This window comes from Sphaerodactylus townsendi, linkage group LG03 (assembly GCF_021028975.2).
Source record: "Sphaerodactylus townsendi isolate TG3544 linkage group LG03, MPM_Stown_v2.3, whole genome shotgun sequence".
Taxonomy (NCBI): Eukaryota; Metazoa; Chordata; class Lepidosauria; order Squamata; family Sphaerodactylidae; genus Sphaerodactylus; species Sphaerodactylus townsendi.
Window position 1 is genome coordinate 56,403,531 of NC_059427.1, and position 20,447 is coordinate 56,423,977.

The window sequence follows — 20,447 nt, forward strand, 5'->3', positions numbered from 1 at the left end:
CTTATCAGAACTGCTTTATATAGTTTAAATAAGGTTTCCAAATTGTCTAGAATTTTTCTGGTGCTTCTCTTAACCTCCAAGTCAATCTATCTGGATCTATTGCTTCTTGTAGTTTTGTTTCCCAATGCGTCTGAGTTGGTGCTTCTTTCAATTTCCAAAATTTCACAATTTGGATTCTGGCTGCTGTTACCATATAAAGGAACAAAATATCATTCTTTTTTATTATCTCCTTATCTACCAGTCCAAGCAAGAGACTCTCTGGTTTTAGTTCAATTTTAGTTTTTAGAATTTTGTTCATATTATGTACGATTTTTTTCCAATACATTTTAATCTTATCACACGTCCACCACATGTGGATAAGTGTGCCTGTTGCTTTTCTACACTTCCAACATTTATCATCTTTTTTCTTATCCATTTTGGCCAATCTAGAAAGTGTTAGATACCATCTATTATGTAATTTAATGAAATTTTCCTTAAAGTTGGTTGAAAGCATGAACTTGTTGTTTCTTGTCCAGATATTACTCCATTCTTCTAATTTGATGTTTCTCCCTATATCTTGTGCCCATTTAATCATAACTGTTTTTACCACATCCTGTTCAGTTTTAATTTTTAAAATTAATTTTTATTTTACTTATTAATTTTATTAGGTTTTTGAATTATTTCGTCAAATTCATTTAATCTCTTCTGGAATCCATTTTGTTTTAAATCATTTCTGAATGATTCTTTTAGTTGCATATATGTATACCAGTGGTATTGCTTTCCATTATTTAATAAATCTTCTCCAGCTTTGAGTTTGTATCCATTTATTGAGGTTTTCAGGATTTCACTATACGTTGGTTCATCTTCACATAAACTTTTCTTTACACAGTCTTTAAGCTCTTCAGGAACGTTTCTGCCTACAAGCTATTGGGATCCCTTCCATTTCCAGCTGTATTTGCACTACAGACCTCCGTGCTTTTCAGCAGCTGCAAATGCATGTGCTAAAGCCCGTCTCATCATTCTTGTAATAAAATACAACTTGAAATGCATTGGGAGATGACGGAGGAGCAACCCTGGCTGCCAACTCTGCTGCAGTGACCAAGCATTGGATGCCACCCATATTCGTCCATGGAAGAAAAAGGGGCGGGCGGCCTAGCCTTGTCCAGCCTCCTCGGGGAGGAGCCGCTAGCCCTAGCTCATTGCAGTCTCTCTTATCCGGGTCTAAGTCTGCGGTAGCCTAGGTACCCCGAGCAGGCGCCGGGAAGAAACGGGGATGACCCAAGCCGAGAAGGGCGAAGCGGCGGCGGCGGAGAACGGGAAGGACAAGGAGCGCGATAAAGAGAGGGAACAGCGCGGTGCCAAGAGGCCCATCGTCCCCGCCGCCGTGCCCGAGTCCCTTCAGGAGGTGAGGCCCGCCCATTACGGGAAGCGCACGCGCAAGCGGGGAGTTCCTCTCGGAAGAGCTCCCCTACGCTCTCCAGCCCGGGGCTCGTTGTCCTGAAGAAACTCCAGATTGCAAAGGGATGCTTCCGCCCCTCACGCAGTAGCATGGCAACGTCCGCTCTGTCCTAGCCAGACCCAGTTTAAAAAGCAAACTGCCGGGGGTTCCTGGATTGTACCACTTACGCGCTGCGTGTAGGGGCGGCCTATATCTATATGCTCCCGTGTCTTATGAACAAAAAGAAAGCATTGCTCTCGCATACTCCGCGCGGGGGAGGTTCATTCTGGCTTTTCTGCTTCCCGACGTAATTTTTTTGTAAGCAGGAAGTAGAAATCGACTAAAGAGGAGCTCGGATTAGTTGGTGGTGTAGAAAGTATAAAAGGAAATTTTACTGGGGTAGACTGTTGGTGGTTCAGTTTTAATAATATTTAGAATGTATTGCTTCTAAATTTCCTCCAGCAAAGGTTGAGAGGAAATGATGCGTCACAGATTTAAATTGGTTTTTTTAAAGCTAAATCTGCTAATGCTGCTTGTGAATTGATTGGTGATGTCTGAATTATAGTTACTCTGCTTCCACGCAAGATGCGTAGGCATTCTCGGTGACAGCAGAGATCACACTACAGTTTCCCCAGCACTTTTCTGATCTTAGCATGCACACAAGGACAGTGGTGCGGGGGTGGGCAGGACATGCAAAAATGCACACCTTGTTATCCACATGGTTTCAAATGTGCTTTGACTGCAGTCTTTCCAAAAAGATGGTACCAAACCAGGTGTGTATAGTCCTATGCAAAGAGAAACAGGAATAACATTTTTTTAACCACTGCTTAAATTTCTGATTTGGTTCCTTTTCTCTGTGACCACAATTGTTCAGAACTCCCTTCTCTTATAGCAGGAGTGTCAAACATGGGAGCTGGAGCTGGCCCCTTGAGAGGGCTTATCAGGCCCATGAGCCAGCTGAGGCAACCCTGCCCCTATTCTGGCCTGGAGAGCCTGCTGTGGTCTTGCTAGTCCAGGCAACCCATACTCCTGATCTGACCTAACAGCCCCCTTCCCACCTCACAGTGAGCTCATCAGTCACTGCACTCTGCTGTTTATCTGGCCTTCGAGCTCACTGTGGTTTCACCTGGTCAGGCACCCACTCCGCTCCCAATCTGGTCTGGTGAGCCCCCCCCCCCATCCCCGGTGCCAATCCATTGTGTGTTTGCCAGCTGCGGCAGCCACCCTTCCCAGGCCCAGCCCAACCAAGTCATGTTTATATTATATCTGGCCCTTGTAACATTTGACACCCCTGCCTTAGAGGTACAGTAGGTGTGGGTTCTTCTCTCTTTTTAGAGAGAACAAACATTGTTTGCAGTGCCTTAGCAGTTTGATTGAGAAAAAAATGTTTTTGGTAATTCTGACAGTACTGTTTCATTTGTTGCACTATTGGCGCTATTATGTAGACTCTTGCCTGTTGCTTGTTCGGATTTATTTTTTGAATTATTTTAATTGTGTATTTATTTGTTTGTCTTTCTACTAAATGGTTGTAACTGACAGGTAGTCTATAAATATAAATAAATAATAAAGCATGCATATGTGTGTGAAGCTTTAAGGGGAAGGAAAAGGTAGCAAAGTTAAAATATTAACAACTGTACTCTGTATTTTGTTGATGGTAGTACAAGGTTACGTAAATTTAATTCATAAAACTAAAAAAGTGTGAAACAAGATAAGATTAAAAATGAGAGGTCAATTGTATAGTTAGGCATCTGTAGATTATTTTGCTCTGAATTTTTTGTCTGTTTTCAGCAAATACAGAGCAACTTCATTGTTGTGATACATCCTGGTTCAATGACATTAAGGATTGGAAGAGCTACGGATACACTTCCTGTTAGTATTCCTCATGTCATTGCAAGAAGACACAAACAGCAAGGACAGCTCACATTCAAAGACACTTGGCTTCTAAGAGAAGGGCTCAATGTAAGTCTTAGATATCTGCTCCTGTATTAAAGCAAAGTAGTTACTTTCTAGTTTTACTTGATTAGTTTTCATGATCCGTCTGGTATGTTAAATCTACATCGTTGTCCACGTTTCCCATAGAGTGTGCCTGAAGTGAACAAAAACCCTTAATCTTCATACCAAGGTACATTTGTATTGCAACATCTGCCCCAACCGTGCTTGGAGATTGCTACAGCCTGTGGCATTAGCCATACCATTACTCTGCATGATCTAAAGATACATATACCAAACAAATGTGTCAATGTGAATGTTGGTCACTTTCTGAAACAACTGCAGATTTACACCTAATAAGCTTTTGTCAGCACTTCTTTATACGCTACAGGCATCTTCAGAGGTGTATCACAGAGGGAAGTCTGTTTCACTCTGTGTCTAGTGAGAAGGGAAAGTTTAGTGTGGCATATTCTCTGTGATACACCTCTGAAGATGCCAGCCACAGATGCAGGCAAAACGTTAGGAACAAGATCCACCAGACCACATCCACACAGCCCGGAAAACCCACCAGAACCAATAATATGATTGCTACAGTCCTTCCAAGCACACCAACGCTGCAGATTGTTCCACTCAGACAGGAAGATCAGGGAGACAAGGAAGAGGTTAAGAGGAAAAGAGGATGGATGGAAGGAGGCTATTCCATTCAAGCCTAAGCAAAGGACTGAACCCAAGATGGATTCGGGCAGCAAATTACCCAGGGGAAAAGAAAATTCCAAGCTAGATTCCAAGCTGCTTCACTGACATGGGTGGTCTGGCATCCCATTTCTGTGGTAACTAAACAAATCTTGCTCCCCCTACCAAAAACAGTTCATTTTCTTTCCAGTGTTGGAAAGATGGAACCCTCAAGTGTATATTCCAACTGGTCAAAGTGGGGAGAGATTGTTTGACGATTCATATCTTGTCTGTACTAACTTAGAAGTTGTATTAAAATCCAAGCAGACATAAACATTATTAACCAGGCAAGTCTTTTTTGTTATCATTGGTACTTCTCCAAGTGACAGAAGGATATTATGTTCTGTACATTGTTCCCACAGTTGATAAAGATTATAATACAAAAACTGTGTAAGTCTTTTACTGCAGCATAGTATCTTTTTGTGTGTGGGCTACAGTAGGGGAGCCTTGAGAATCTGCTGGAGAAGAGAAATCCTCCTACCCTTCCCTACTGGCCTATGTTCCCTACTCCCCATATGTTCTTCTAGAGCCCCTGTTTCCCCTTCCTATTTGATCTGCAATAGAAGGAATGTTCTGATACTGCATTAACTCCCACTTTAGCCCACACACACACCAAATTAGCCTCCTCTCTCTTTCCTTGCTTCCTGTCTTCATTTTCCATTCACTGCTCCCTAACACACATACTACTGTTTTCTCTCCCATGACCCCTTCATTTCCCGCATGACTACCAAGGCCTTTCTTTTAGCATTTACCTGACAACCCAAAGTATTAGTCACGATCTCATGTGCTTGGCCATGGCATTGCTTTTCCATTTGGTGGGGGTTGCTCCTCCACTTCTTAGTTTTAAGATACATCTAATGTATCTGTAGATGACTTCTCCTTGTGGATTTTTTTTGTCTACGTTATAGGATGAGTGCATGGGACTTTTCTGAATGTCAGGAACCATTAGTGAGATTTCTATGTTTAGAAGAAAACTGATGTCTTTTTCTCTTTTGTTTAGAAACCTGAAAGTCCTGAACAAAGACAAAATGGCCTTAAAATGGTTGATCAAGCAATATGGTCCAAAAAGATGTCAAATGGGGCCAGGCGTATACCAGTATCTCCTGATCAGGTAACCCATTTATAAACTGTGCTGCAGTGGTCTCCACCCTTTTTGACCCTGTGGTTTATTTAAAATATTTACATCCTGCCTTCTCTCTCTATAAACCAGCAGAAAACTGAGGGTTTTGAGTTTTCCAGACTGTGTGGCTGTGGTCTGGTAGTTTTTGCTCCTAACATTCCCCCGCATCTATGACTGGCATCTTCAGAGGCACATCACGGTAAGGTGTGTTTCTTTTCATGACACCATGTAGAGTAATTGTGTGGTAGGATATATGTTTTGCCCTATTCACAGAGGGATGAGGTACATTTACATGTGTCTGAAACTATTCAGATGCAGACAAATATATCCCACCCAACTGTGAGGTAGACCCTACTACACAATTACTCCACACTGTGGCGCAGAGAGAAACACATGCCTCTGAAACGGCTAGCCATAGACGCAAGCAAAACATTCGAAGCAGGAGCTATCAGACAACAGCCACATAGCTTGGAAAACGCAAAACAGCTAGTTGATTCTGGGCATGAAAACCTTTGACGATGTGTCAAAGCGGATAAAATTGTCCTTGGTCCCATACAGCAATGCTCTGGCCGGGACAGGAGATTTTTGCTACCCTTCCAAGATGTGAAAGCAACCTGGCTGCAACAGTCATACTCCCCCTCCCACCATCCAGCTTGCTGGGAACAGCTTACCTTCCTTTGGCAGCTGAGGATCCTTGTGCTGTGCAGCTGCTGCCCCAGTAATGTTTCCGGTGTCCCTTCTGAAGCCCTGCTTTGCAAAAGGCCTCATCCACTTCTGGCTTTATCAACATGTGAGTTTGGGACCCTGATCTAGTTAACAGATCTTTTCTTTTGTATGGTACTTCAATTTAGGAATTTTGCTTTAGACTGAAAAGTTCACTTTTTGTTAATAAATAACATTTTAGGTCCGGTCTTACAATAGACAGATGAGGCCTGCTATTTTGGATCACAGTTCTGGGACCAAGTGGACAAATACAGCTCATCATCCAGCATATCTCATTGGAGAAGAGGTAGGAATTTTCTCATTCTGTTGTAGCCCCATATCTAACTGACTTAACAGTTTCACCAACATACATTTTAAAAGGTAAACTGTGATCATAAACAGTAGGTACAATATAAAGGAGCAGGCCACAGTTACTTGTCTACAGACCACTCCGTCAATGATTTGTAGTAAATGGACAGCCTGAAGGGGGAAAATAATTTTTTGAGCTTCAAGCATTTGCTGTGTGGTTTCATGAAGGTCATTCTTATTTGCTATTGGTGACCAGGCAAGGAGCTGTTTACAAATTAATGTAAAGAAGTCAAGCAGAGATGAATGCAAAGGAATGAGGGGTGGCATGCAAGGGAGGGGAGGGAGGGGGGCCCAGCATCTGGACATGGCCCACCCACCCTAGCAGAGGGAGGAAGGGAGGGGTGGCATGCAAGGGAAGGGGAGAGAGGGAGTAAGGAGTGGCATGCAAGGGAGGGGGGAAAAGAAATAACTCAAATGCTGGTACAAAATGTTTGTCATATGTGGCCTGCCAGTTGGGCCAATCTTAATTACAGCCCACAAGCCATACAAAACCAGGACAAATAACATTAATTAATTATTAATTAATTGAAACCATATTGCTACATATATAATTCATCATATTATATCAGGCAATGAAAAGAGTTATCAAAGAGTATCATACATTCTCTCAGCCTGCATTTTCATAGCAAAGGACTGAAACTTACCTACTTGCATGATTATTCTTTGACTAACCCTAGCCAATAAAATGCTCAGAAAACTTATTTTTTTCAACCAAAAAAGGAGATTATTTGGGTTTTATATAAATAGTCATTTCATTTTCAGAATGATGCCTAAATTATGTAACAAATTCTCTGTTTAATCCCACTTTTGTTAATGAAATAAATATCTGCTTGTAGTAAGATAGAAATGATTTCATTATGTACTTTATGCGTAGTGTTGAGAATAGTAACTTGAGTTCTATTAGACTGTTTTAATCAGTGTTATTTCTGTTGGATTGTTATTGATGCAGTAGAGATGAAAACTGGCTGTGAAACTGATGGAATTTTTGTAATGATCCATTATTTTGAAACCAAATAATCAAAACTAAGGATTGAACCATGCTGTACGTTTTGATTTTAAAATTTTCTTATGTGGCATTTTATTGTGAATTACATTTTCTCACCAACTCAAGAGCAATTAATCAGTTACTGCTAATACTTGATTCGCTGTCTAGATTCTGTTCATACTTTTACAAATTGTTCTGTCATAACTATGTTGTATTTTGATATATTAACAGCTAAGAGTTTATAGCCATTCCCTGCTATTTTTCTTTTATTTATTATATTTGCAGCCCACTTTTCCCACTGAGAGTTCAGGCAGATCACATGATATGAAACAATGTACAGTGGCACCTCGAAAATTGGTGCCTTCGACAATCGTCGATTTCAGAAATCGACGATTGCCAAGCGCCGATTTCCGACCTCTAAAATTGTCGGTCACCTCAATTTTCGGTGGCTGCCGAGGGTACTGAAACGCCGTTGCGCATACGCAAACAGCTTTCACACATGCGCAAATGGCATACCTCTAAATACGCCGTTTTTGAAAATCACCGATAATCTCCAGACGGATTATCGGTGATTTTTGAGGTGCCACTGTAATCAAGTTGCGTAGTATGGCCAATAAAAGTACATTAGTCCTAAGATTACAACAAGGCAAAAAGAAAAGTGTATAAAACATGATATATCAGTGCAGAAAATGGAATCATAGAAGTATAAGACAGTCCAGTAAGAATAGGATTGTCCTTAACCATTCCATTATATTACAGTCCAATAAGAAAAAGTAGGCCATTCAGCTGCATGAGGGTTTTTTGGCAGCTGGGGATTTATCTTGTTTTTTCTTCTTGCTGTGCCGTCCAAAACCTCTTTGGAGGTTGCTGCAAACTCCCCCCGCCCCCATAGATTGCAAATATACTGTAATATCAACATGAGCTTTTGAAAGAGTTATTAAGTTGAGTTTGTTTTTCTTTTCAGGCATTATATGTTAACCCTTTGGATTGTTACAGTGTTCACTGGCCTATTAGACGAGGACAATTGAACCTTCATTCAGGGCCAGGTGGCTCTCTTACTGCAGTCCTGGCTGATCTTGAAGTTATATGGTCACATGCAATACAGAAATATTTAGAAATACCTCTTAAGGATTTGAAGGTAAGCTAACGCTGAATACAACAATGGCTGCCAAATTCTTACCACTATAACGGCTTTGACTGTACACATCTTTCTTTAGTCATCTATTCAAACTCCTTTACCTTGTTTACTAATAATAGAATGAATAGGGGGCACAACAGGTTCCTTATATTTGTGGCACTTTCTGTATCATTCTATCTCATGTAAGCTCTAACTGGCTTCCTTTACTATTTCCACTGCTGTTTGAAAAACCTAACTGTACTGCTAGACTTCTTTGTGATTTTTAATTAATTTTGATGACTGTTTTGTTAAACCATTTTATAAAAAATTGAAATTCTGCCTTTTCCTTGAGTTGCTATCTTGGGGTCAAATTTAAAAAACCAGTTCAAATATAAAAATCATTAACACTTCAACAATTTAGTGTCAGTCAAAAAAGTTTACACATTGTAGAAAATAGAAAACCATGGTGTCATTTGGGTGGAAAATTAACAGCATTTGGGCATTTATTAGAAACATTTATTCAAAACACCTTTTAGGTGTTCCTATTATATAAAGTAAAATGTAATGGATCCACTAAATTTTCAACTGATGTAAGAGGTGAGCACTTTTTGTTGGTTTGTTTTGCCATCAAGTCACATGTGACTTTTGGCAACCCCTGGTGAGGTTTTCAAGACAAGAGACGCTAGGAGGTGGTTTGTCATTGTCTTCCTCCATGTCATAAACCTGGTATTCCTATGAGGTATCCCATCCAGATTTTTGCCAGGATCATCTCTGCTTAGCTTCTGAGATCTGACAAGATCAGGCTAGCCTGATTTTTCCAGGGAAGTTCTTGGTAATTTCTGCCAATTCTCTCTTCTTGCTGCAGCCTCCCAATTTGCCTCTTAGGCTGTTTTTGAGAGACCCTGGTGTCCCAGGAGCAAGATTTTGGGGGGAATCAGTGGACTGCAGTAGGAGAGAAGGAGGAGTGTTCTGTTCCACTGACAGAAGTGCCTTGCATGAGTGGAAATGTTAGTCTGGATTCAACTTTGTATGTAAATAATACAATTGAACCAGTAGCTTCACTTCTTCCAGTTGCCTCGCTTCTACATCTCATGACATCGTTCATGAAGACGGATTGATTTGAATGGGAATACCAATTTGGTTCTTCTCTTTTCTCAGTATTACCGATGCATTTTACTGATCCCAGACATCTATAATAAACAGCATGTGAAAGAAGTAGTAAATATGATCCTAATGAAGATGGGCTTCTCAGGTAATAAAGCAACACCAACTTCAGTTCTGTAATGCAGAGATATTTAAATGATCTTTTGTATCTGAATCATGTGAGTCTTCTGGTCCTTTTTGTTATAGCCCAGCATTACCAGATGGTACGCATTTTTTTAAATTAGTGAGCACTGAATTATCATGAAATAAATATGGTGCAGTGTTATGGCTACTTTTGCTTTTAAAAACTCATCCCTGGATTTAGAACAATATGGTTGTTTCTGATGTCATAATGCCCAAAATCTGCTTAACTGTCTTTCACACTGCTGATTCACAGTTGCTCACCTAAGTTGCATGGAAATTTTTTTACTATGAATAAAATTGTACTGCTTCTGAGATTTACGATGTGATTGCATTTAAATTGTAAGCTACTAGATGTGAAAGTATCATGGTCCAAGTCTCCTGGGAGTTGCTTCTCTGGAGTTCTACTTCATGTAACTATAGTTTGTGTATGAGTACCATATCAGTGTAGATGGGGAAAAATGTGTTCATATTTCTCATCTGATTGGTGTGTTTGCTTTAGTGGTACAAGAACAGCACAGTAGGTCTGCTTTCAAGCAGCCATTTTACCAGTCACAAGGTGACTTTCAAAAAGTACAAATAGTAAAAACAAACACCCCTCCATCTGTAACAGACTTCCCTCTGTAATACACCTGTGAAGCTGCCAGCCACAGATGCAGGCAAAACGTTAGGAACAAGATCCACACAGCCCAGAAAACCCACCACAACCAGTTGAATCCTGCCGTGAAAGCCTTTGACAATACATTATCCCTCCATCTCCTTGTTTAGGATACAGAATGCTGTCTCAAAAACATATTGTTCTTCAAAGTTTTATAAAACAGCTCAACATAGAGTGCGTACAGCAGTGTTGCACACATGAAAATGTGTCTGGGTTGGCTGGCAAAGTAGTGATGTATATTACAACATCCCTCCCTTTCTGTTTTTAGGAATAGTGGTACATCAGGAGTCTGTCTGTGCTACTTTTGGCAGTGGTTTAGGTAGCGCATGCATCGTTGATGTGGGAGATCAGAAGACGAGTGTTTGCTGTGTTGAAGATGGTGTTTCACATCGTAATACCAGGTAGCAAAATTTTCAAAATGCAGTTATGATCTCTACAGGTCTCGGGTGTTGTACAAGATAATGACATATCTTAATGCCAAAGACTTTCATGGAAGGCTTGTGAAAGAACCTTAATGCTTTGCGTAAGCAAAATGATTCTGTGGCTTATTTAAAACACTTACATGCTGGCAGTGACGTAAGTATATACTTTTAATGGGGGTGCTTGGGGGCATTGCCATGCCTCCCCAAGCCCCGTCCACCCTCAGTGCTTATAAAAGCAGCTCTCCGAGACCAGGGACGACAGATTCCCCATCCCTGCCTGCCCCGGCTGGCCTCCCAGCCAGCAGTCCCTTCTGCCCTCCATCCGGGCAGAGGCATAGCTAGAGAAAAGGGAACCTGATGCTAGAATCCACCCCCAAACAGCATCACTTTCAATGGTGTTTAAACTAGGGAGCCCAGATTCTCCTTTTAAATCCACCTTAAAGGGAGAATCTGAGGTCCCCAGGTAAAACAGCATTGAAAGCGATGCTGTTTTGGAGTGGATTATCCCCCACCCTGAAACAGCATCACTTTCAATGTTTAAACTGGGGACCTCAGATTCTCCTTTTAAATCCATGCCGAAGGGGGTAAATTTAAAAGGAGAATTTTGGGGGTGCCTACTGTCAGGGGTGCAATTGTTAGCAGCACCAAACTTTCAGGGTATCTTTAGGAGACTCTCCTGATGATACCACCCAGGTTTGGTGAAGTTTGATTCAGGGGGTCCAAAGTTATCGACCCTCAAAGGTGTAGCCCCCATCTTTTATTAGCTCCCATTGGAAACAGTGGGGGATGGGGGCATCCCCTTTGGGAGTCTATAACTTTGGACTCCCTGAACCAAACCTCACCAAACCTGGGTGGTATCATCTGGAGAGTCTCCCAACAAATCTCTGAAATGTTGGTGCTGCTAGCCTAAAAGCTGCACCCCCTGCAGGCCAAAAACTGAAAAAAACACTAAAAAATACAAAAAACCCCACAAACGGGGCGGAGCTTTGGATATGTAATGGGGGGGGGGTTTGAATCTGAGAAAAAACACCCCCTTACCTACGTCCTTGCATGCTGGCGTATGAAGATTTGAAATAACTGAAGTGGTAATCATGGGCCTTCATATATATGAATTATTTAAGTTTCTTATGAAGAGGCAGTAGGTCTTTTCTGAAAAAGATGTAAACCCCCAAACTACTTATTTGTTTGTTGTTTTTAGATTATGCCTTGCATATGGAGGTTCTGATGTGTCAAGATGTTTTTATTGGCTTATGCAGCGAGCTGGATTTCCTTACAGAGACTGTCAGTTAGCAAAAAGGATAGACTGTCTTCTTCTTCAGCACCTAAAAGAAACGTTTTGTCATTTAGACCAGGTAAGTTGAAAATCCAGGTGGCTGGACCCATCTCTCTATATTCCATTTCCTGGCCTAAGGATACTTCTTAGTCACATGTTAGTGCACCCACGAGTTCCTTGGGGTTTTCTCTCATCGTTCGAAAGATATATACCTTTCCTTTCCATTTTAGTAATGTCCAAACTGGCTTTCATAACATTCAAAAGCTTATACTAACTAGGGATAGTGAGCTTTGCCTCTTTCTTTTACCTCTCTTTGGGAAGCGGGGCCATATTGGATATGGTGTTGATACAAAGATCCGGTTTAGGGCATTCAGAATATAAGATAGCTTAATAAACAAGTAAGAAGAGTATACATGGTTGGTACAAGCATCAGGCGGAAAAGGTGAAATATGTAGTCCTTCAAATCCTAATTCTATACATATCCTATCCTTAAAAGTTGCAGCATTTGATTACCTCAGATCTCAGAGTTTGGACATTTTCCCCTTTGTTCCTCAACATACATTCAAAGACAGAGTTCCATCTTTAAGACTTAACCATTCATGGCTTGAGGCAAATGGCCAAAACATAAGAATAAGAGCGCTTTTCCTCATGTCCAGAAAATTGATAATTTCACCTTGGAGTTTCTCCCTTGTGGGGTCATTCCCAGTCTTTCTGAGCCAAAGGAAGAAATACAATCAAGCCTACTGGCTTGCCCAGTCCTTCAGAAGCAATAAGCTAAAGTGTTAGCTGATAAATCTTTTGTCTCAGTTTGTCACCTCTAAAAACTGGAGTTCTCCTTTGGCCAACTATTAGCAACTAGGCTCCTGGACATAGATTGAGTGTAGACCCAAATAGTGTGATATACATGTGATCTTTAGGATGGAAGACATTTTTGCACTAATCCAATAGTGGGGTTTTTTTGAGCAGTAGATTTACCACAGGTAAAACTAAAACTATCCATAAGTTAAAATCCACCAAATACTTCTGTTTTAAAAATGAGAAAAAAGCCTATCACTAGCAACCACCCACCTAATCTCTGATGTATAGACACTTGTAGCAGGTGCTGATGATCTTAGCATACAGTCTTGCAATGTTAACAAAATGTAGGAATCAGTCCTTTAATCTTAGGCTGTTTAGAATATTATAGGTTGAAATCAAACCAAAAGGTACAACGTGAACAGCCTATAACTATAAATTGAGCGGGGATGCTGAATGGAGAGAAATGTATTCTCTGTGTCCCCAAAATATTAGATTGGGTGTCCATGCAATGAAACAGATTGACACTTGGTTCTACTTGACATCAAAAGGAAATTGCTTGGCATCAAGCATAATTAACATATCATTTATTTCCCCGAAAGGTTACGGCCAATAGCATAGGTAGTATTAAAAAGAGATTAGATAAATTCAGTGAGAATAACATTAGAGGAGCAAAATATGGGGCTCCATTTAGTTTACCTCTAGTTGCCAGACATTGGGGACCCTAATTAGTGGGTGACTTCCACTATCTTATGGTTTATTTACCTTTCTTTAAAAGCACTGCTGAGAAAAGTCTGCTTCAGTATCTCATCGTTTTAACTTAATGGGAGGGCAGGGCATATGTAGGGAATCTATCATCAGAAAACTCAAACAAAGAGACAGGAAGTGATCAAAGCATCAGATTAGTTATAGGATGTGTTGTGCATACATACATGTACTGTCAATATGATGCTCTTTCCGTTATGTAAAAAGAAATCTTGGGTAAATATAATTAGATACATTAAAGTAGACCTTAGTAAGCATTAGGTCTGGCAGGCCACTATCAGAAATATGTTGTGGATTAGATGGACTTTCGGCTTCATCCAGCAAGGCTATTATTTTGTTCTGGATCATGAGATTATCTAAGTGACTTTGAAGTATAATATTCATGTTTCAGATAGGCTAACAGTTGTTCCCTTTACAGTTAATAACATACAAATAATGTTTTGGCACAAGAAGAACAAGTATTTTTATTGCTGCAGCTCTAGAAGCAAATAATAAGTTTGATAAGGTTGCTGATTCTGTTTCTTTTGAGCCAGCAGTTCAGCTTGCTTGCCTAAGTAATCTGTTGGTGTTTTTGCAAAAGCTGTGTATAATACAAATATTATCTGCTGCCTTTTGAATCAAGTTCTATGCACATTGTGTGGCTGTGAATGTAAAAGAAACCTGGGAGAATGCCAAAATGTAAATATATGGGTGAAGCTTGCTGTTTCAGTTTCTGAACTGAGAAGACAGCAAATGTAGAGAACTGATGTCTATTAAAGCATTCATAATGTGTCTGTTTTACAATCAGGATTTATCTGGACTGCAAGATCATGAGTTCCAAGTTCGCCACCCAGATTCTCCAACTTTATTATATCAGTTGCGACTGGGAGATGAAAAATTACAGGTAACAGATTATTATTGTATACCTTTTGGAACACAGTTCAAAGCTGCAAAAGTCTGTAGAAAATATGAGGAATTTGATAACTTTTAACAGTTAGGAGTTTCAATTTACTCTCATTCCATCTTCCTCTAAATGATCTTGTTTAATGGCTGTAATCTTTAAAATATGTACAGTAATACAATTGTAGGATGTAACCAATTTCTAAAAACTAAAATTTCAAATTAAATGTTTCTGTTCTTCTAACTCTTTTAAGTTTCATGCCATTTCGAACAAGAACGTGGACATCTAAAATTGATTGCTTAACTATTGAATCAGTATAAGCAGGCATGGCTGTGAAAAGCAGTTTAAATTCTTTAAAGTTCTCCCCATCTCTCATGATTTAGGCTCCAATGGCACTGTTCTATCCATCAATGTTTGGAATTGTGGGGCAGAAAATGACATCCTTGCAGCAAAGATCACAAGGTGATGCAGAGGACCCACATGATGAACATTATCTCTTAGCAACACAAAGTAAACAGGAGCAGGTGTGTGTATGATTTTTTCCCCTCCACATCCTATGTGACCTGTTATCTTGATAGATTTAATTATATTTAATTAAAGCTTTGTTTTCAAGGAAGACATCATATGAGACTTGTTACCTTGGTAGATTTAATTATATTTAATTTAAGCTTTGTTTTCGAAGAATACGGGAATGATATTGATTGTGTCTGTGCAATGACCTCTTGTAACCATGGTTAGGGTCATACTTTGATAACGTTTCTCATAAGCCTTCTTTTTATTAAGATATGAGTCTTCCTCTCTCTGAAGTAGATTAAAACTATTAGATATTTGAGGAGTGCTCTCTCAGAAGTAGCTCTTGGACTTTGGTTTCCCCCATGCACATTTGCTAGTGTCTGCTTTTACTGAGATTCTGGAATACAGATATTAGGTTATTGTAAACTTCTAGTTAATTTCAGGTCTGCAGTGGAAGAGCTACATTTGAGTCCAGTAGTATCTTAGGCTCATTCCGCACATGCAGAATAATGCACTTTCAAACTGCTTTCAGTGCTCTTTGAAGCTGTGAGGAATGGCAAAATCCAATTGCAAACAGTTGTGAAAGTGGTTTGAAAACGCATTATTTTGCGTGTGCGGAAGGGGCCTAAGAGAGCAACAATAGTCTTAGGGTTTGAGCTTTTGAGAGTCAAAGCTCCTTTTATCGGATGAAGGGAACTTTGACTCTCAAAAACTCATACCCTGAAAATCATCTTGTTGTCTAAGGTGTTCTTGGACTCTGGTTTACCTGTAAAATGCCAGCTTATTATGGTTATGCTGTTACTTTGTTCTGGTAGTTATTTTTAAATATATTAGGTAAGACTGGATGTCTTTTTATTAAAAAAAAATGTAAGTAAAACTTCAGTTGTGGTATATTAGTGAAGCACCCTAATCCTGTTAATCCAGTCTTTGGGTAACTTGCAGAATGGCTTGTGTGGTTGCATTAATTTCTTCAGTTGTGCTAACAGTCCTGCTATCTTGAGTAACAAAAGTTGCTTTTCTGGCCCTTAACCTTAATGACTCTGTAGTAATAATGGGATGAGTGCCAAAACAGGAGCATGGATTTAGGGGTTACTTTCTAACCCTTAAGTTATGAGGTGAGGGAGCTTTCTTAGAAGGCTGTTCAATCATACTTTTTTTTGCACAGTTTGGAATTCATTTTGCATTCAATATAAGTTGTAATTTTTCTCCTCTGCTTTTAAAGTCTGCAAAAGCAACAGCAGATCGAAAGTCCATGACCAAGCCTGGTGGATTTGAGGGAGACTTGCGTGGCCAGTCTTCAGGCATTGCTGAAAATCTCTATCCCCCAGAAGTGGAACTGGGTGCCTCTCACAGTGATTGTATTATAGGTGGAAATGACTCTGAAGAACCACTAACAGCTTACATGTCCAGAAAAACTGCTGTATCTCAATTTGAAGGAAAAGCATTAGGCCTTGACAAAGCGATTCTGCACAGCATTGACTGTTGTGGTATGCCCTTTCTTGTTTCTTTATTTTTTGCTTTGGTCAAGGTTCATGGTAGTATTTGTTCTGTCAGTTTGCAGAAGCTACACATGGTCATGTTTCCCAGGTAGATTTCTGTGTGTACTAGAAGAATGTGGGGGGGGGGAGGTGACTTTTACTGATTCCTCCCTCTCGCAGCAGCACAAAACACTCTGAAATTCTGCTCATGGGGGGTAGAGACCAGCCAAGAACAGCATGGAGGGAATTGGCAAAAATCAACCCCCTCCTTTGTTGCCATAGAAATCTAGTTGGGATATGACACATAATTTCTTTGTAACCTTCATACATCACTTATGGGTTTTGGGCCTATGCAGAGCCACAATTTGGAAACTTCTAGATCTAGAAAGTGGAACAAAAATCTCCTCTCCTCAAGACCAGCATGGTGTAGTGGTTGAGAGTGGTGGGCCCTAATCTGGAGAACCGTGTTTGATTCCCCACTCCTCCACTTTTATCTGCTGAACTGGATTTGTTTCCCTTCTCCTACGTATGAAGCCTGCTGGATGACCTTGGGCTAGTCGCAGTTCTCACAGAACTCTCTCAGCCCTACCTACCTCACAAGGTATCTGTTGGGGGGAGAGGAAGGGAAGAAGTTTATAAGCTGCTTTAAGACCAATTACAGGAGTTCTAGTTTCAAATTTTTAAAAAAATATATAGTTCATCCTTATTTATATTATTACTAGCAGTAAAGCCCATTGTACTAACAAATACAACACTTTCTAGAAAGCTGTTGGTGGGAATGGTGCCCTCTGAGGGGGGCAAACTCCTCCTGCCTTTCCTCCTCCTTGGCCCTGCTGGCACCCCCCTTTGCAAAGTCGGGATCCAGCTTTGCAAACGGGGAGGGTGCCTAAGGAGGTGGGGGGAACTCTCCCCATCTTCACAGGTACCCTGTTGCCACCCTTTGCATGGCTGGGGTCCTGGCTTTGTGAAGGGGGGAGCAGCAGCATACATCCCCCTTTACAAAGCCAAGATCCCAGCTATGCAAAGGTGGGAAAGAGTCAATAGGGTGCCTATGAAGAAGGGGAAAGTTCTCCCCAGGCTTTGGAAAACAGGGTGAGGAGGGCTATCTTGCATGCAGGCTGTCCCACATGCAGGATCATGCTTTCACTTCACCCTGCTTTCACTTCACCCTGCTTCCCAAGGCCTGGGGACCTTGGAAAGGGGGGTGGGGCGAAAGACAGTCCGGCTTGCTATCTCCCACCTCATGTCTGGAGGCCTGCATGTTTCAGGAAGGGAAGGGGGGCACACTGAGTCTCCCTCCACCTCATTTCCTGAGGCCCACAGGTCTCAGGAAGGGAGGTTGGGGCCCGATCCTGGTTACTGGACTCAGCGCACACGTCTTGGGAAGGGCGGTGGGGGTGGTTGGAATGTGAGGGATGCACTTCCAACCAATGGGCACGCAGGACTCACTTTGTGAGTCCTGCACACCCATTGGCTGGGGATTTGTCACTGGACATTCCACACCCTTAGTGAATTATGAATGACAGCTATCTCAAACTAAAAGAGCTTATTTAACATTAGACTGATAAATGGTCCTGAGACTTTCCTTCACTGCCCCCAACAATAGGTGGTCGGTATACAGAGGCTGTTGGGACTTATGGCTTCCATCTCAGTGGTTCAAGGCATGTGAATGAATGAGACTGTGGCAAATCTGGTCACTGTAACACAGCCAATATTTCACTGCCAGTCTTCTTCATTTTTAAATAGTTGTTTCTTCTGCGTGGCATTAATTTACAGTTTATATGTCTTCCTTATGTTTGTTTTTCCAGCATCAGATGATACAAAAAAGAAAATGTATAGTTCTATTCTGGTGGTAGGAGGTGGTTTGATGTTCCATAAAGCCCAAGAATTTCTTCAGCACAGAATTCTCAACAAAATGCCCCCTTCTTTCAGGAGAGTGGTTGAAAACGTAGAAGTTATTACAAGGCCAAAGGTATAAATGTTGTCCGATGTTGGTAAAATGGCTGACAATAGCCTTCATGAATCCAAGCCAGTTGAAATTGTAGTTTCTTTTTTTTCCCCCAGCCCATATAGGTGTATTATACATTGCAATTGTATATATTTGCCAGTACAGAAAGAACATTATATCCTATTTATGCAATATGTACTAGTTCATATACTGAATTAAGAACCAGTGTGATATAGTGTCGAATCTGGGAAACCCAGAATCACCATTGTGCAGTGGAAACTTGCTGGATGACCTTGGCCCAGTCACCCACTCTTGACCTTAACACAAGCATTTGGATGGCTTGTGCTGTAGAGTATGCACCTTTGGTGTCTTTCTTTGAAAGAAACTGATATTGCTTGACTAGAAACATCTAGCACTGTTTTTCACAGTGGGATACTGTCCTTGTAAGAAGCAAGGCTTAAGATCCAGGCCATAAATAAGGTTGTGTTGCTTGTTTATGTTCTGCTAATTGCCCTGTCTATGGTTTTCATACAACCATCTTATTCCTAGGACATGGATCCCCGTTTGATCGCATGGAAAGGAGGTGCTGTTCTAGCTTGCCTGGACACAACACAAGAACTTTGGATATATCAACGAGAATGGCAACGCTTTGGCGTTCGTATGTTACGTGAAAGAGCTGCATTTGTGTGGTGATATGTTAGGTAGGGATTAGTGCCAAATATTGTTTTTTCCTGTTTTTTTTTAAATAAAGATTTCTTAAATAAAAAGTAATGTTCTTCTCATTTGCAAAATAGTATTCAGAAATTCATGGGATCAGGATTGGATTAGGTACCATAATGTCTGATCTGTTCTCTATGGCGAATGCAGCTTTGACTCTCAAAAGCTTTTACCCTGAAAATCTTGTTGGTCTTTGAGGTGTTACTGGACTCAGATCTAGCACTTCTACTGCAGATGAACATGGCTAAACTCTGAAACTGATCTGTTTTAGTTCTATTGAATGTTGATCTCGGGGGGGGAAAGCATAAGATCTGGCACTAGTGTGCCAGAGCCAAGTTTATTTTTACACAGAAAACAAAGGACAAATGATTGTATTAGTAAAACAGCTCAATTTTTTTTTACAGAATCCTATAATGAGACACTTGTGTTTGGCATCTGTTAACTTCTTTTAGAACGAATTGAAGAAACACATAGCAAGTAATTCACTATAGCTTGTTTGCTTTGATTGCAACCATGAAGAACTCCAATATGTATAAGTGTGAGGTTGCAAAGGGATTAAAATTTTAAACACTTCAGTTACAAATTTGGGAGATTCATGCATGTTTCGCATAGCACAGAGCAGCCAGTCTCCTGATGGAAAGGAACATTAAGAGTCCCTTGCGAAGAAAAAGAAGAGAAAGGCCTGCAAGTTTACAGCCTGGAACCTGTTAAAAGAACAATAATTACTTTTGCAGCAGGCTAAATGTTAAATGGCAGTGGAGTGGGCAACCTCTGGCACCCATACCAACAGTTGTCCACCAGATTACTTTGACTGGAACCCAGGGCCAAGTCTCTGCCCAAGCAACCAAAGCATTGACAGAACTGCTGGAGCCAGAGGTGTGAGGGAAGATGGAAGACATGGCTTATGCCCATCATCATCGCCAGGTCCTTCACAGTCACCAACCAAGTCCAAGGTGAATCCTAGGCCATTTCTGCACGGCCACGCTGCGGGGGTGCGTCGGCGTAAATGACGCTGACGCACACACAGACACACACCCCAGGACCGTTTGCATGGACAGACCCGGTAGGGGTGGGGAAGGCGGCACAGCCTGCGCAGAGGCTGCACCATCCCCCGAACGCCTTACCGTCCCTCCGGCCTTCCGGCGCGTCGCACAAAGCCGCGACAGGGGACATGCTCCCCTGCCCTGCGCCGAACCCAGCTCCTGGAGCTACCGCAGGGCTGCGTGTCCCCTGGCCTGTGCGACACGCCGGAAGGCCGGAGGGACGATAAGGCATTCGGGAAAGGGGAGGAAATTGCACCTTCCAGCTGCTGCCGTTTGCACAGCGGCAGTTGGAAGCCGCTG

General features: G+C 41.3%; 1 protein-coding gene across 4 annotated transcripts; it reads left to right on the forward strand.

Moving 5' to 3' along the window:
* The first annotated feature begins 1,157 nt into the window (after positions 1-1,157).
* On the forward strand, positions 1,158-19,154 carry ACTR8 (actin related protein 8). Of its 4 annotated transcripts, none has more exons than XM_048490009.1 (13): positions 1,158-1,384; positions 3,206-3,376; positions 5,079-5,189; positions 6,103-6,207; positions 8,219-8,392; positions 9,530-9,623; positions 10,582-10,714; positions 11,934-12,087; positions 14,356-14,451; positions 14,832-14,972; positions 16,184-16,448; positions 18,248-18,411; positions 18,937-19,154. In XM_048490009.1, exons 1-13 carry the CDS (start codon positions 1,253-1,255, stop codon positions 19,078-19,080), a joined length of 1,884 nt encoding a protein of 627 aa, XP_048345966.1. In that variant the 5' UTR covers positions 1,158-1,252; the 3' UTR covers positions 19,081-19,154. The 4 variants fall into 4 exon arrangements, with proteins under 4 accessions (XP_048345966.1, XP_048345968.1, XP_048345967.1 ...); XM_048490011.1 differs by lacking the exon at positions 1,158-1,384 and adding an exon at positions 1,421-1,735; XM_048490010.1 differs by lacking the exon at positions 1,158-1,384 and adding an exon at positions 2,092-2,190.
* Positions 19,155-20,447: the final 1,293 nt, after the last annotated feature.